Source organism: Engystomops pustulosus, chromosome 4, assembly GCF_040894005.1.
Source record: "Engystomops pustulosus chromosome 4, aEngPut4.maternal, whole genome shotgun sequence".
NCBI lineage: Eukaryota > Metazoa > Chordata > Amphibia > Anura > Leptodactylidae > Engystomops > Engystomops pustulosus.
This window is the reverse complement of record NC_092414.1, coordinates 144,944,666-144,957,510: the sequence shown is the minus strand read 5'-3', so window position 1 is coordinate 144,957,510 and position 12,845 is coordinate 144,944,666. Positions and strand designations below refer to the sequence as shown.

The 12,845-nt window shown below is 39.4% G+C and overlaps 1 protein-coding gene across 5 annotated transcripts in view; it reads left to right on the top strand.

The window, feature by feature from the left end:
• Positions 1–8,304, top strand: part of AP3B2 (adaptor related protein complex 3 subunit beta 2) — a 48,158-nt gene extending 39,854 nt beyond the window's left edge. For 4 of the 5 annotated variants that reach the window (XM_072147955.1, XM_072147956.1, XM_072147952.1 and 1 more), the window contains exons 24-27: positions 1,196–1,280; positions 1,382–1,479; positions 3,255–3,393; positions 7,263–8,304. In XM_072147955.1, the coding sequence (XP_072004056.1) occupies positions 1,196–1,280; positions 1,382–1,479; positions 3,255–3,393; positions 7,263–7,413 (473 nt within the window). In that variant the 3' untranslated portion in view covers positions 7,414–8,304. Of the gene's footprint in view, positions 1–1,195; positions 1,281–1,381; positions 1,480–3,254; positions 3,394–6,408; positions 6,467–7,262 lie in introns of those variants that run through there. The other variant, XM_072147954.1, reaches the window with a different exon arrangement.
• The last annotated feature ends 4,541 nt before the right edge of the window (positions 8,305–12,845 follow it).

The window sequence follows — 12,845 nt, the reverse complement described above, 5'->3', positions numbered from 1 at the left end:
AAGCAATCAGAGCTCAGCTTTCCTTTTCCCACAGCTGTTTGTAAAATCAAAGATGAGATCTGATTGGGTGCCATGTCCAACTAGAACAGTTTTACCCAAGAAACTTCTGATAAATTCTCGCCACTGAATGTATGATAGAAAAGATTTATCAAAAGTGTCTGAGAGCAGAAGTGTTATAGTTTCCCATGGTATACAATCAGAGCTTAGTTTTCAATTTCCCACAGCTGTTTATAAAATTACAGGAAACCTACCATTTGATTTGATGCAATATGAAGCAAACATACCTTGAGAATGCTGTAGCTACACTGATGCAGGATCATATCTTGGTTAATCCCTGTGCTTAGTGGTTTTGCTGATAAAACAGATATAACATTATGATAATGAAGCTCTGTGGCTTCTATCTCTGCTCTGGCGCTTGCTTTGCTGCTTCTCATAGCAGGGAAGTTTCTCTCTGATTGCATCATCATCTCCTGCACTTCTCTTCCTGCTAGACAGAAAAATCAATTGCTGAACCATCCCCCAGCTGCTGTGTATGAGTCATTCAGCTAAGGTTGATTAGTGTTTGACTCGTCATGCTTAGTCATACTTTACATAGCAGCCATTTGCAATTCCAAGCTCCCATCTAATGTGTAAGCCAGTCTGTCCCAGCTTTCCCAAGGTCCAGAATGGTATAATTGTTTTTTCACCAAAACCACTCAGCTCAGGGATTAACCAAGATAAGATCCTGCATCAGTGTAGCAACACCATTCTCAAGGCATGTTTGCTTCGTAGTGCATCAAATCAAATGGTAGGTTTCCTTTAAAGCAGAACTCTGTTTAGTTTCCATGGGCATCTAGAACAGTTTTACCTCAGATACTTCTGATAAATCTCTCTTTCTTATGCTGAATGAGAAATCTGGCATAGTTTAAGACTTTTATAATCTAACTTTGCACCGTCTATAGGTTGGTGCAGAACAATCTGCCCTTTTTTTTTGCATTTCATTTTTTGCTGCAATTTAGGCCATGCCCTTTAAACCCAATGGCACACATTGCACATTTTGCAGAGGACATGACCCTTTTGGCGGACCATTCACAAAAGTATCTAGGGGGTGGCAGCCTTTTCATAAATGTGGTACCAGGTCTTGCAAACAGTTTGATTAATCTGCCCCATAGTCTGATGTGTGCACAGTTGTCAGTATATGCATTTTATTTCACAGAATCACTGGCGCCAGGAGATAGTGCTACTGTAATCATGGGAATAGATTTCTGTGACTCCACACAAGCTGCCAACTTCCAACTATGGTGAGAGCATACATTTTGTTTATATTTATTTCAATAATTATGTTTGTAAATTTTGTGTATAGTTAATGAATAACAATGTATATAATATGTTCATTTTTCAGCACGCATATGCGCCAGTTCTATGTGTCCATCCAGCCGCCAGTGGGAGAGCTAATGCTTCCTGTATTCATGAGTGAAAATGAATTCAAAAGAGAGCAGGGTGAGTAAAGATGTGCAGATATGACAGGCACATAATATAAAGGAGATATAATACTGGATGTGGTTTTCACCTGCCAGATCCACATAGTTTACCTTGTTTTTCTAACGCTATATAATATATATATATATATATATATATATATATATATATATACACACACACACATAACTTACTGCAAAAGAAATATCAAAATGCAAAAGAAAATGTAGCTTGTGTCAAGGGGTATTCCCAGAATATGAACATCTGATACAAAAACCCATGATGCTATAAATAAAATAATCTAAGAAACCTGAATGTCATGAGTCACAAAACTTTTTTATTTTTCCATGTACAGAGCTGTGTATGGGCTTGTTTATTGCATAACAAATTGCACTTCATAGTGATGGCATTTAATATTCCATGCCGTGTACTGGGAAGCAGGAAAAAAAATTCCAAATGCAGTAAAATTGGTGAAAAAACGCATTTGTGCCGTTTTCTTGTGGGCTGGGATTTTACGGCTTTCACTCTGCACCCCAAATAACATGTCTACTTTATTCTTTGGGTCGTTAAGATCACAGGGATACCAAATTTGTATAATGTTTTCATACATTTACAAGAATTTAAACCTCCTGTACAATTTTTTTTTTTTTTGCCATTTCCGTTGCTTTTTCATTCTTCAGTGTACGGAGCTGAGGGTGGTGACGTTTTTTGTGACTGATGACATTTTCAATGCTACCATTTTTAGAACTATACGACCTTTTAATCACCATTGAATTTTTTATTTTTTTCAAAAAAAGTGCCATTTTCGACTTTGGCCGCTATTCTCCATTCCAGGGTTAAAGGCCATGAAAAACCGTTATTATATTTTTGATCTGGCATTTTCGGACACAGCGATACCTAATTTGTTTATGATTTTTACTGTTTATTTATATAACTTCTAGGGAAAGGGGATGATTTGAATTTTTAGGGTTTTTTATATAATTTTTATTTTTTAACTTTTTTTTTTTACTATTTTTAAGACCCCCTAGGGTACTTTAACCCTAGGTTGTCTGATTAATCCTACCATATACTGCCATACTACTGTCGCACATTGTAATTAATGGGTTAAATCCAGTACTACGTCACATGTCGGTAAGGGGCTAAATAGTTTTATTTTATGATTCACAAAATTTTATGGCCTCAGAGTTACCATCAAAATGTCCGCCACTGGAAACTACAAGTCCCATGATCCTTTAGTTCTCAGTAACTCCTCCTCCATCTAATGCTTTGCTCCTAGTGGTGATGTAACAGACTGTCCTGCTCTGTTAACATAGTAATGATGTGTATCTGCCATTACTGCACATTACCTCACTGAGATGATGTCTCACCACAACACTGATCATACAGGATGCGCCAAACCAACTAACTACAGCCAAACATAGTGGTAATCACATGACCTGCTCAGGCATGGAGTAATCACATGACCTGCTCCCGATATGTGACCAGCCGCCATCTTCTGTCCTGTGTCTGGACTGATCAAAGGGTCAGTAGCATTTTAATTCTTCAGGGGAGCAAAATTTTAAATAACAAATAATTAAATATTAGCTTATATTTTAAGAACCCAATTGTATATAAATGATACCTATTCCTGGAATACCCCTTTGATTATTTTGTTGGGTCATTTATTTATTTTATTTTAGAAATTATATGAGCACAGTGATAGCATCACAATGACACCATTTTACACTACAATAGTAGTAATGAAAAATATCTTACAGCATGTACGGTACATTACAATTTGCCTCTCTGTAATGCAGGTAAACTAACTGGTATGAATGAGATCACAGAACGATTGTCAGTATCTGGGAAATATCAAAGTGATCATGTCATTGTACAGCGAGTTATATCTGCTGCTAACATGAATCGTGTTCCTTGTGGTGCAGATAAAGAATACAGGTAAGAAGTGTTCAAAATTCTTATGCTTGTTATCTGTGTACCATAAGAATTGACTTTTAGCCACACAGAGCATTGTCCTGTACAGTATTTCAAACAAATACAAATGCAAGGAAGAAATAGATGAGAGGAGATTTCATAAAGAGTGCTGCTGGATTATCCTGATCACACAAATGTATTACCATCAGTGGCTCAGCTTAATGGCCAGCACAGATGGAACACCAGATGTGGTTTCCTCAGCAATGTGTATGAGCCTAGTGCTCCTAAATAAATAAATCTCAGAGCATGTCCTATTCTTGCCCGTGTGCTCTCCCAAGTCTACTGGAATGTGAAAAATAGAGATGCAACAAGTCATCCATGTGCCATCCATATTTGTGGATCAGTTCTTAGGTTACACAATCACTTGACACTCCAAGGGACAAACTACTGACATCATCAGCCGTCCAGTAGATCCACAAAAACTGTTGAAATATGGGCGCACTGTTTTTGTGGACATATGGCTCGAAATCTTGAAAATACTAAAGACACGCTCTCTATATCAGAATACTGGAGTAACTTGTACCTGAAATGCCTTGTTCAACATTGTATTAAAGGTTTTAGACCATTTTTAGTTTCTGACTTGCCTGGAAAGGGGGTGTGGCCTCCTTAAACTAGACCAACTAATAGCTGGTCTAAAGTAGACTCCACAGACAACTTTCCATTTAAAATAACCCACCCAAATAAATACTATTAAAAACTTTGATTAAAAAGCATTGCCCTTATCCCTAAATGGTTCCTTTCCATGGTTGGAATGTTAACAAATCAGTTGGTTAACTTATATGCAGCTAAGCTGATGTGAGTCCAATTACACTAAATGAGTTCAGTGAGGCCCTGCATATTCAGTGGTTACTGCATTGCTCTGCCTCCTTGTTTCTGATTGGCAGGTCTCAGTGCTATGATATGCTGCTCTGCACTGCTATGATATGCTATGCAGAAAATGAGAGCTCTGGACACTTAATGTCATGTGCTCAGGGTGATGTCATCTAAAGTCCTGATCACAGCATGCCTCTATGGATTTCTACTCCTCACCATGCCTCCATGGACCTCTTCTCCTACACCTCTTCTCCTACCTGTGCCTCCATGGAGGCATGCTGTGATTTCATGTGATCGGATACATACATGGGGTAGACATTGCAGATGTAACAAGTCATCCATGTGCCATTCATATCTGTGGATCAGTTGTTAGGTTACACAATCATGTGACACTCCAAGGGAAAAGCTACTGACATCATCAGCCGTCCAGTAAATCCACAAAAATTTTGATAAGCTTGTGCAAATTGTAGCCACAGTTTCCTGTTCTTAGCTGAAAGGAGTGGCACCCGGTGTGGTCTTCTGCTGCTGTAGCCCATCTGCCTCAAAGTTCGACGTACTGTGCGTTCAGAGATGCTCTTCCATAGCTCCCAACCGTCCCGATTTTGACGGGACTTTCCCGTTTTTCTTACCTCTGCCCCGCGAAACGGGCAGCTGTCAGATTGTCACGGATTTTCCCCCCAGGTCCCGCTGTGTCCCGGCGCTGTGTCCCCATAGTAAATACTTTGAAAGCCAGAACTGATGGTCACTGCATCTCCTAGGGTTACCCAGAGCAGACATCAGGCAGGGAATCCTTTTCAGAGAAGTGTCGGCTTAGCTGAGAGAGCAGGGACCACGTCATCAGCTCAGATCAGCATCTGTCCATATATGGTCTCCAGGGCTTCCCCAGACACAAGCTCTTTATTTAATTAAATTAACCATAGACAGAATGCACCAAAATGCACCATAAATGCACCATAGACAGAAGCTTAACTAACTGAGCTATAAGCCCAGTGTTACAGAGCTGAGTATTTCTGGTAACTAAGAAGTGTTATCTGCCATTTACACTGTGACACAGACTAATGCCCTGATATATAGAGGGATCTTCTCAGAGATTATTATTGTAATTATTGAGACTATTATTATTATTATTATTATACATTTTATTATTATGGAGATGATTATTAATAATGGTAAAAATAATAATCATCATCTCAATAATAATAATAATAATAATAATAATAATAATAATAGTCTCAATAATTACAATCATCTCTGAGAAGATCCCTCCCTATATACCAAGGCATTAAATCTGTGTCACAGTGTAACAGTAGTCATAGTTCTTAGTTACCAAAATTCTACACATAGATAATCACTGAGATTATAGCTCAGTTGGTTGAGGCGCTGTGATATTATTATACGTGGACACTGCAGGTTCTGGGTTCTAATCCCAATGAGGATAATATATATTTTTTTTTTATTGAGATCATTTTTATTATTATAATATGGCTAAAATTTGGGGCGTGGCCAGGGAGTGATTGGGGGTGTGGCTTAGGGGGATCGCCGCGGCACGTGTAGCGTGCCGCCATTTTGTCCCTCTTTCCCTTTCACAAATGTTGGGAGGTATGCTCTTCTGCCTACCTTGGTTGTAACGGGTGGCGATTTGAGTCACTGTTGCCTTTCTATCAGCTCGAACCAGTCTGCCCATTCTCCTCTGACCTCTGGCATCAACAAGGCATTTCCGCCCACAGAACTGCCACTCACTGGATGTTTTTTCTTTTTCGGAACATTCTCTGTAAACCCTAGAGATGGTTGTGCCTGAAAATCCCAGTAGATCAGCAGTTTCTGAAATACTCAGACCAGCCCTTCTGGCACCAACAACCATGCCACGTTCAAAGGCACTCAAATCACCTTTCTTCCCCATACTGATGCTCGGTTTGAACTGCAGGAGATTGTCTTGACTATGTCTACATGCCTAAATGCACTGAGTTGCCGCCATGTGATTGGCTGATTAGAAATTAAGTGTTAACGAGCAGTTGGACAGGTGTACCTAATAAAGTGGCCGGTGAGTGTATGTCTCTTGAATAATCTACAGTTTTCTCCACATGTTTTGGCTTGTATCATATTCAAAACAATATTTAACACTTGCTACAGTTTACCATGTGTTAACTAGTTGTTTTCCTAATACAGTGATACAGATATTCCTGAGGCAGACCCCAAATGTATAAGGTAGTGCCTGCATGGTGTGTTCAGTCTTTAGACACTTCATTCTTCTTCTGGTTTCCTACATTCAGCTATATGTTGTGTTTTTTTTATTTGGGAATTAGGATTTGAATACAGTTAAAATATTTTAAATAAAATTTCTTTGTTAATTGCAACATGTGTGTGTGTGTTTGTATAGAATTAAAAACACCTGGACCACATGGGATGGCTTGCTGGTACCAGGGAAAAAAAAACTAAACAAATGAGGGGACAGAATACATTTTTCTCTTCTAATCTCTTACAGTAATGCAACTAAAGCTCTATCACAATGGCCCAGGATTGTTAACAGCTCTTACGAACAATCATTGGCTCATTTTTTAAATTGTCTATAGGGCTTTAGAAATAATCTTATATTTTGAGTGCTGCCTTTTGCTTGTTTCACACGATGGCCCAAATATATGAAAACGGGTGCAATCTGTCTTTTGTGACTTTGCCTCGCTCATGTTCAGACAGTTTTCAGGTTGTGGCACAGTTGCATCTTTTTTTTGGTGCACTTTGCGTCATGCAGTTTCAACAGAATTAGGGCTCCTTTAGGTGTACAGTTTTATAAAGTCTCTGAGAAAGTGGAACATGACACAAAAGTGGCACAAATACATGTGCAAGCTTCAAAGACACGGGTGCAAAATTAGACAAAAAACTGATGCAGACACAATAATATATTTGGGCCTATGTTTCTCTTCATACCCTACTTCTATAATTTGTTTAACATAGTAAAATGATTTAGAAAAATATATTTGTACAAGCACAGAAATGTGTTAATAATATTTATTTTGCCCCCACAGATTTGCAGCTAAAACCGTGTCCAGTGGAACCCTCGTCCTGGTGACCTTGACTCTAAAGGATGCTACTTCTGGATTGCTGACTATCAATAGTGAAAAAATGGTGATAGCCACTATGCTAGCAAAGGACATTGTCCAGGCCCTGACACAATGATCAGACAGTAATAGAGAGTGCGCTTGTGGTATTGGTTTTATATATTTGCACTGAAATCATTGTAAAGATCAGATGCTGCGTGACCTGTGGAACATCTGCCATTGCTGATAAATTAATATTTTTTCATATAAGTCATCATGAGAAAATGCTAATTGTTGTTCATTCATAACCATAAATAAAAAAGCAAACTTGTATACTGAAAGAAGTAAAGATACAGCACTCGCATGGCCTGAATATTATTTAGCCCCACAAATGTGATTATTAACAAAGGGTAGAACCTTAAATATTGTTATGAAATAATGTTACAGATCTGCAGCTTTCTTTTATTATTTATATGTTAAAAAATGATAGGATAAAAAAACCCCACAAAATAATATTATGTTTACAACCCTACAGTGTTTCCGTGTTCTACAATAGAGAATCCCTATCATAGGTGACCTCAAACTATATGGATACATAAGTCTATTGCGAATATATCTAGGTGGGACTTGGTTCTGTCAAATTACTAGGTAATTTATCTTTTAGCTTAACTAAATGATATGTAAAGATTAGAATAAATTAGCATTTAGATGCTGTTAAAAAAAGAGATCTACTTGTGTTTCAGTCTGTGCTCTCTGTACTATAGGCACCTGCATTCTGATTCTTTGATCAATACACACTCATGGGATATGACAATATGACAGAATAACACTGTTTACCTCTGGAGTGACTACTGTGGCTTTGTACTGTTTACTAGTCCTGTGTACTGTTTCAGTGGGAAGATCTCATTTTATTTATTACATCTATAAAGTCTCTGCATAAATTTAACATGATGAAGTGTTTTGTGTGTTTTTTGTACTTGTAATAGTGTCCTTTCAGTATAAAATAAAAACTTGTTGCTTGGATACACCATCACTCTATTATCTTTGGAGTCAACCTTTAGATCGTCCACCAAGCCTCAAAATTAAGAAGATACAGTAATGGGTGAGTGAAGGCGCTGGCTGCAGTTGTCAAGCACAGTCGAATGGTAGAGAGTGTTGCTTGAAAGGTTGTACTATATGGCACTGTGTTTGCAGAAACCCTTTAAGCACCACCCACTTGTCTTAAAGGGGTTATCCAAGTATGTTAAAAAAAATATATAGGTGGCCTGGAGTGGGCTGTACAATATAATAAACGTATACTTACCTTATCTGGGACACTTCCGGTGTCCTATGCCGCTGTCTGTCCCTTCCATGCCCCTAGACCTGTGGCTGATTTCCTAGTGTCTGATACAAATTGAAACTAATGCACAGCAGCAGAAGACTGTGGTGTGGGACACCAGGAGTGCCGGACAAGGTAAGTATATATTTATTTTTCAAAATGCTTGGACAACCCCTTTAAAGGAAATCTAGCATCAAAATTAAACCATTAACATTTCCATGTTTGAAAGCTATCGAATGCTCAGTTCACATCTCTTTTGATGAAAGTCCAATACTGATGGTAAATGGAAGCCCTTCCACTTGCCAACAGTTTCTATAAAGTTGCATGAACAGTGGGTCCTATTATTAGCAGCCCCTATGATTTTTTTCTGCTATAAAAAGGGAAGCATGACATCAGGGACCCGTACGTGCATGAAACTCTAAGAAGTAACAAAAAGGCTTTCATACGCCATTACTATTGCTTCTGATACCTTTCCTTTATATTGTTTATGCTTCTGTTATAAGGGGATTTCCGGCCTAAATATATTGATGATCTTTTTATAGGATTGGTCATTAGAATAATAATTGGTCCTTAGAATAAATAATTAGGAGCAAAGACTAAGGATTCCAACCAATTCACCAATTCCAGAATTAAGCATGTGAACTGACTCAGTAGAAGAGTTCTGTTCTATAGGAGTCTACTAAATCATTAATATACTTCTGCTGGAAAATCCCTTAATGACTGTACAACTTCTACAATAAGTGGTTCTGTGCTGTTGTAAATGTATGGTCCAGATTAAAGGTTGCTGGATGAAGGACAACGCAGCAAACTTCTCCAGAGAAGAGGTTATAAGAAAATAATGCTGGGGTAAAAAGAAAGCATTAGAAAATAAATTGATCTTAAATTACTAAAAAGATGTATTACAAAATGAATCGGCACCTATTTAGAGTTACTATATTTATACATAGAGAAGAGCCTGTTCTGTTTTTCAATTACAATTTTAGTGAAACATCAAGTGTAAACAGAAATGGAGTAAATAGTCAAAGAAATGAGAATGGAATGGGAAATCTTTGCACCTCTGTGAGGTAGTCATTATCTAACTGCAATGTGAGGGGATCACCCTCCGAATCATACAGAGCCAACTCCCTGGAGCCAAAAAGAGGAAGCAAATTTGGTTGGGGAAGATGTTGACTTGCAACCAGGGTTGGCTCCAGGTTTCTGTAAGACCCTGGGCAACAGAGCCTCAGTGAGCCCCCTTTGCAGTAATCTCATGTGGTGACATTAAAAATTCAGAAACTAAAACAGTTCCCTAGTTTATCATACCAAAAATTCCCTAGTTTATCATACCAAACAGTCCCCTCATGGTTATTTTATATAAGCACCCCCTCACACCCCATAGATTCATTTGATACAGCCCCCCTAACTCCCATGGATTCCTTACTTACAGCCTTATGTGGGCTCGCTAAGTAGCTCTGGGCCCCGGCACTATGCCCATTGCTGGCGCTGGCCCTGCTTGCAACGTTGAAGGATCACTTGCCTTGCTGCCATCAAAAAGTGACGGTGGGACCCTTTTTGCTATCAGGAAGTCGTTCCAGTAGCATGTAAAGCACAGCAGTAGCTGGACTGATATTACTGCAAAAGTTTGTTTAAATAATTATTAGGACCAATAAAATTAATTGAAAACCGTTAATAAGAGAATCTAGAATAAAATGGGAAGGTGGTAGGGAATTTAGAGTAGAAATAGAGATATTCATTGGAAGCAGAAAATATATTGCAAGACAACCATAACGGCACCAAAGTTACAGTATGCAAGCAGTAAATAAATGTGCATAAGAATGACATACTAACAGCAAATAAATTAACACTCATTTAGCAAGCGTGTGCAAACAGTTAATAAATTAACTATTTTACAAAGCACTTTAATCAAGCTCACAAAAAGAAAAAACAAAAATGGCAAATTAGGTAAAATTCTAACTGCATATTTAATCAAAAACATACAACAAGGGCTGATCAAGCAACTGACATGAGGCCCACATGCCCCATAGAAATTGCCCACCAGAAGTGTGGATCTGCCAAAAGCTATAGGCAGATCCATACAGGGCAAAAAAAGAATCACTGGTATCTGCATCAGCACTGTGTGATAACACAGAGGTAAGTAACTTTTATTAATTTTACCTATATAGTAGGTGGGAAGGGCTATATATAAATTAATAATGGGGAAAGTCTAAATGTAAGTAATAAAGACTGGGACTGAATAATGTGAAGGTACTAAATCTAAATTCATTAAAGGGTTACTGTTTTTGGACCGAGGGGGTATAATAATCTGTGAACTTGAATGTAAGTACAGTAACGTTTCTAGGCAACAGGATTTCTCTATTGTAAAGAAGTATTATAGCTGGAGTTAAAAAGCATCCTTGTTCTAAACACAAAGAAATGTTGCCATGTAATCTTCATGGGACAATCCTGAGATGCAGGCCTTGCTAAACTGCAGGAACAGCATTGAAATAAAACTGTTAAAATGTTACTGCTCATTCCCACTGATCTCCAAGAACAGCAGCCTTAGAATAGTCAGACTCACCAGTCCCATTTTTTCAAAGAGGATTATATTCCAAAAGATTAGGTTTGCACCCTAGCGCTCATAATCCAGTACGGGAGCATCCGATGTCACGGTATCACTGCTGAGGTCAACTCACTTTCGTGTCTGGACTCCCAGAGTAAATCCTAATAATTGATCAAAGGCAAAGTGCAAATCTCTCAAATAAATGGTAAAAACCAATTTACCTGACCTAAAGGACATCTATCACCAGGATCAAGGATTGTAACCCAAGCACACTGACATACTGGTGTTTGCCCCTCTGGCATGAAGTACTCTTATTTTAGCTTCTCATGCCCTGGTGTTTGCAAAAAAGAGGCTTTAGAGCAGTGGTGGCGAACCTATGGCACTGATGCCAGAGGTGGCACTCGGAGCCCTCTCTGTGTGCACCCAGGCCATCACCAAAGAGGACTCCAGGTATCTTCCTGCAGTCCCAGACAGCCCAGGACTTTCTGTGCACAGAGCTATTTTAAAGTGACAGCGCTACCTGGGACTACTGGAGGAGTGGAAAGGTGTGGACAGATCTGGATTATCATTGTAGCTGTGACAGAGCAGGGAGTGTAAATCACTAATACATTTCTGTGTTGGCACTTAGCGATAAACAAGTTAGTCTTGGTTGTAGTTTGGGCACTCGGTCTCTAAAAGGTTTGCCATCGCTGTTTTAGAGTTATGTAGGGGGACGTTTATATGACTGCAATCTTGTGGCCATACATATGTCACCCGTTGGCCGGCAATGGGCGCATGGAGCGATACGGTGCAGTACACATGCAGCACCATACCGTTAAAACATGGGGAAAAGATAGGACATGTGCGCCATGCATGGCAATGGAGAGGGGAGAGGTCACCACTCCTCCTCTCCATCACGGCGAACGTACGTGTGAATGTACCCTTAGTTATATTTCATACAATGTGGACATGGGATTATTTACTTAGAGGATCATCCTGTGCTCCATTGACTGGTAAGAGTGGATCAGAGGAACTTAAAATACCACTTTCTTCTGATCGCATTGGGTCCGATGAGCAATCTAGCAGCAGGAATTGCAGTGGGAGGTGAGACCTGTTCTGCTCAGTGCAACAGCCTTTAAGGCCGCGGTCACACGTTCAACTAGGCGTACGTTCATAACGTGCCGCTAACGCACAGGGGCGATTGCGATTGATAAGCCGATTGCATGCGTTTCCCTGGAAACGCATGTGCGTTCGGGCCGAGGACCGCCCCTGTGCGCTAGCGTCGCGTTATGAACGGACGCCTAGCGAAGCGTGTGACCGTGGCCTAAAGCTACAGCACTTAGGGGTTCTGGAAATACCCACCTACTGGCTCAAGTGTATGTAAACTTTTGACTTCACAAAAAGGAATAATGCCTTAAAACTTTTTTTTCTCCAATTATTCTGGCATTTTGGCAATTACAAATAATTTTGGTAATCCTAATTGACCCAAACCAGGAAAGGTTTATTCTGATTTAATTTCAGATTATGCATATATGTCTTTTAACCCCTTAACGCTCTGCGCCATAGCTCTACAGCGCAGAGGTGCGGAGAGTGTATGCATAGGGCTCACCTGTTTGCACCGATCACGGCTATTAATGGCGGTAAAAGACAGCGGCACGTGGGCGCTGCCATCTTTCTTGAGATTGTCACTCCCCCAAGCGGCGATCGGTTGCCATGACAGCCGCGGGTCTTTGTC